Source organism: Entamoeba invadens (assembly GCF_000330505.1).
Source record: "Entamoeba invadens IP1 unplaced genomic scaffold scaff_1105074726033, whole genome shotgun sequence".
Taxonomy (NCBI): Eukaryota; Evosea; order Mastigamoebida; family Endamoebidae; genus Entamoeba; species Entamoeba invadens.
Window position 1 is genome coordinate 144851 of NW_004440383.1, and position 2432 is coordinate 147282.

Below are 2432 nucleotides of genomic sequence, written 5' to 3' on the forward strand. Positions count from 1 at the left end.
TTTAAATGGAATTATATAATAAATAAAACAATATAGGAAATCTACTCTCTCTTTTAGAATTTATTTATATATCAGATAATCCCGATCTATAATCTTTAGTTAAATAACCAATAATAACTAGAAATTTACTTATTCTTTTCAAACAGAGCTGCCACTTGTATAAAGAATGTCTCGACGTGGTAAATAGGTTCTGAGCCCAGTTGCATTCTGAGTGAATTTTCCTTTGCAATTTTCATGATTTGGAGTTTCTTTTTGTCGTCGAGCTTTGACTCCATGAGGCAAATGAAAAGTGTTTGTAAGACGTCATTTGGGTTAATAATGGTGAGCGTCTCGACAATTTCGTCCTTCTTCTTTTCAAATTCTTTTGACGAAATGCCTTTGACAAGAGCTTGACAGGTATATGCCAACTTCTCTTTCCATGATAAATTCTCCACAACGCCGCAATTCCGTTTCATAAAAGCGCACGCTTCCGCAATGTAAATATCACCTCGAGAGATATTCACGATCTTCTCGTCCCCGCCTAACTTCTCGACTATTGTTGTCATCTCAGCCTTGTTAGGCGCAGGGACGCGAACCATCACACATCGCGACCGAATAGGAGAAATGATGTTGCAGACGTTAGTACAGAATAATATAAACCGACAGACAGAAGAGCCAATTTCCATTGTCCGTCGAAGAGACTGTTGGGCGTCTTGGGACAACATATCTGCGCCATGAATCATAATAACTCGGAACTTTGGTTTTGACGTGGAGTTGTTGGTTGTTATAGAATTTGTTGGAGACTTTGAAAGTGAGGGACTGTCCGTGTTTGGTGCGAAAGATAGCTTCTGTTGTGATTTAAAAACGGATGTCAGTGTTTGGAATGTTGTGAGAGACTTGATGTATTCTTGGACAACAACTTTGTCGGTCTCGGTTGAGTCGAAAGGATCTAACTCAACATGGAAAGGGGAAGAGTATATCGTTAGGTCTTGTGGCTTACCTTTGACATCGATCGTTGTTGTAGAACACTCCACCTTCATCACACCTGGACCAAACATGTTTTGAAGGTACAAAAGTGCGCGGGTATAACGGCCACTCCCTTCTGGACCATGAAACAGTAAATGTGGCATATCGGAATTTTTACTTAAGTTGTTGAGAAATTCGTTGGTGTCTTTCGCGTGGGTAAGCTGTTTGAAATTAGTTAAACGGTCTGCGAACATATGTGTGATAGTTTATATTATTTAAGTTCTTTTAGTTAAGTATTTCACATTTTTAATATACTATTATAATACTATTATAATTTAATTGTTTTTATTAGTATATATAGTTTATGTATTTAATAAATATCCAAAAAAGAATAAATTTAAATATCATTCATTTTATTACAGTTATTAATACAGTCTTTCAACAAAATAATAAAAAAAATATAGAACTATACTTAATTGTTAAATTGTATTATAATAAATAATTATATAGTTTTGTAATCAATGGCTCGTCAAATATCAAATTTACTTAAAGATACTTTGAGTTAAATTTAGTCAAAACTTTATTAGTTTATTTTAATAAAAATATAAAAATAACAAAAATTTTATACTTTTTAGCTTAAAAAATTATCAAACCAAAAATATTTGAAATGTAACTTCCACAATGTTTTTTTCTGTTTCTTTCGATATTATTTAATTCATCTTCAAAAAAATCCACCGCATTCAAAATTATACAAAAAACTTGAAAAACAATTTATGACCACCCTGATAACAAGACAAACCCGATCGTCGAAAGGCAGGACTGAGACACCGACCGAGTGGTCGCAGACGCTTTCTGATCTGTACAATAAAACCACCCATTTGGCAACAACACCAGTGCAAGACTTTCAAATCAAGACGGATGCATTGATGACAATATTGTGTATTGATGGGACACTCCACGTTCCAGTTGAATTGTCTGCGCATGGAGTACTTGCAACAACAAAAGCTGGTGAGACTGTTTATGTGTGTGCAACAAAGTCGTCGTTGTTGAAGATAGTCACGCCACTCCTGACACGCCGACCACTTCTCATCACAAATGCAACAATATATGACATCAACGAAATGATATATGCGGCAATGGCACTCAAATTGCCATCGCTTGATGTTGCTGAGCAGACGGCAAAGTGGATGTTTGACCACCCATCGGAGCGTCTAGATGGTGTTGCTGAGACGTGGGTGGTCAACACCTTACTTCGTGAGAAAAAAGAAGTTGCGTATCAGATCCGTGACAATTTGATTGTGCCACAAAATACACAGAACGTGTTTTCGAGTATGCTTCTTGACAATGGATTGACTGATGTTGCATGCTCACCAGAGAACATGGGTGTTATTGCTGGGTTTTGTGCTGAGAATGCGCTTCGTGAAGGTGGGAAGTGGTTCAAAGAGTTACAACGCCTTTATGTAGCTGGTGGACGAAACAAAGAGTAT

The 2432-nt window shown here is 36.6% G+C and overlaps 2 protein-coding genes across 2 annotated transcripts; one reads left to right on the plus strand and one right to left on the minus strand.

The window, feature by feature from the left end:
• Positions 1–125: 125 nt before the first annotated feature.
• EIN_404110 (replication factor C subunit, putative) lies at positions 126–1199 on the minus strand (the record flags this gene model as incomplete). The annotated part of the gene is made up of 1 exon (XM_004256770.1): positions 126–1199. One exon carries the CDS (start codon positions 1197–1199, stop codon positions 126–128), a length of 1074 nt encoding a protein of 357 aa, XP_004256818.1.
• A 519-nt stretch (positions 1200–1718) lies between these two features.
• EIN_404120 (hypothetical protein) lies at positions 1719–2389 on the plus strand (the record flags this gene model as incomplete). The annotated part of the gene is made up of 1 exon (XM_004256771.1): positions 1719–2389. A coding segment is annotated over one exon (671 nt), but the record flags the coding sequence as incomplete, so codon positions are not given.
• Positions 2390–2432: the final 43 nt, after the last annotated feature.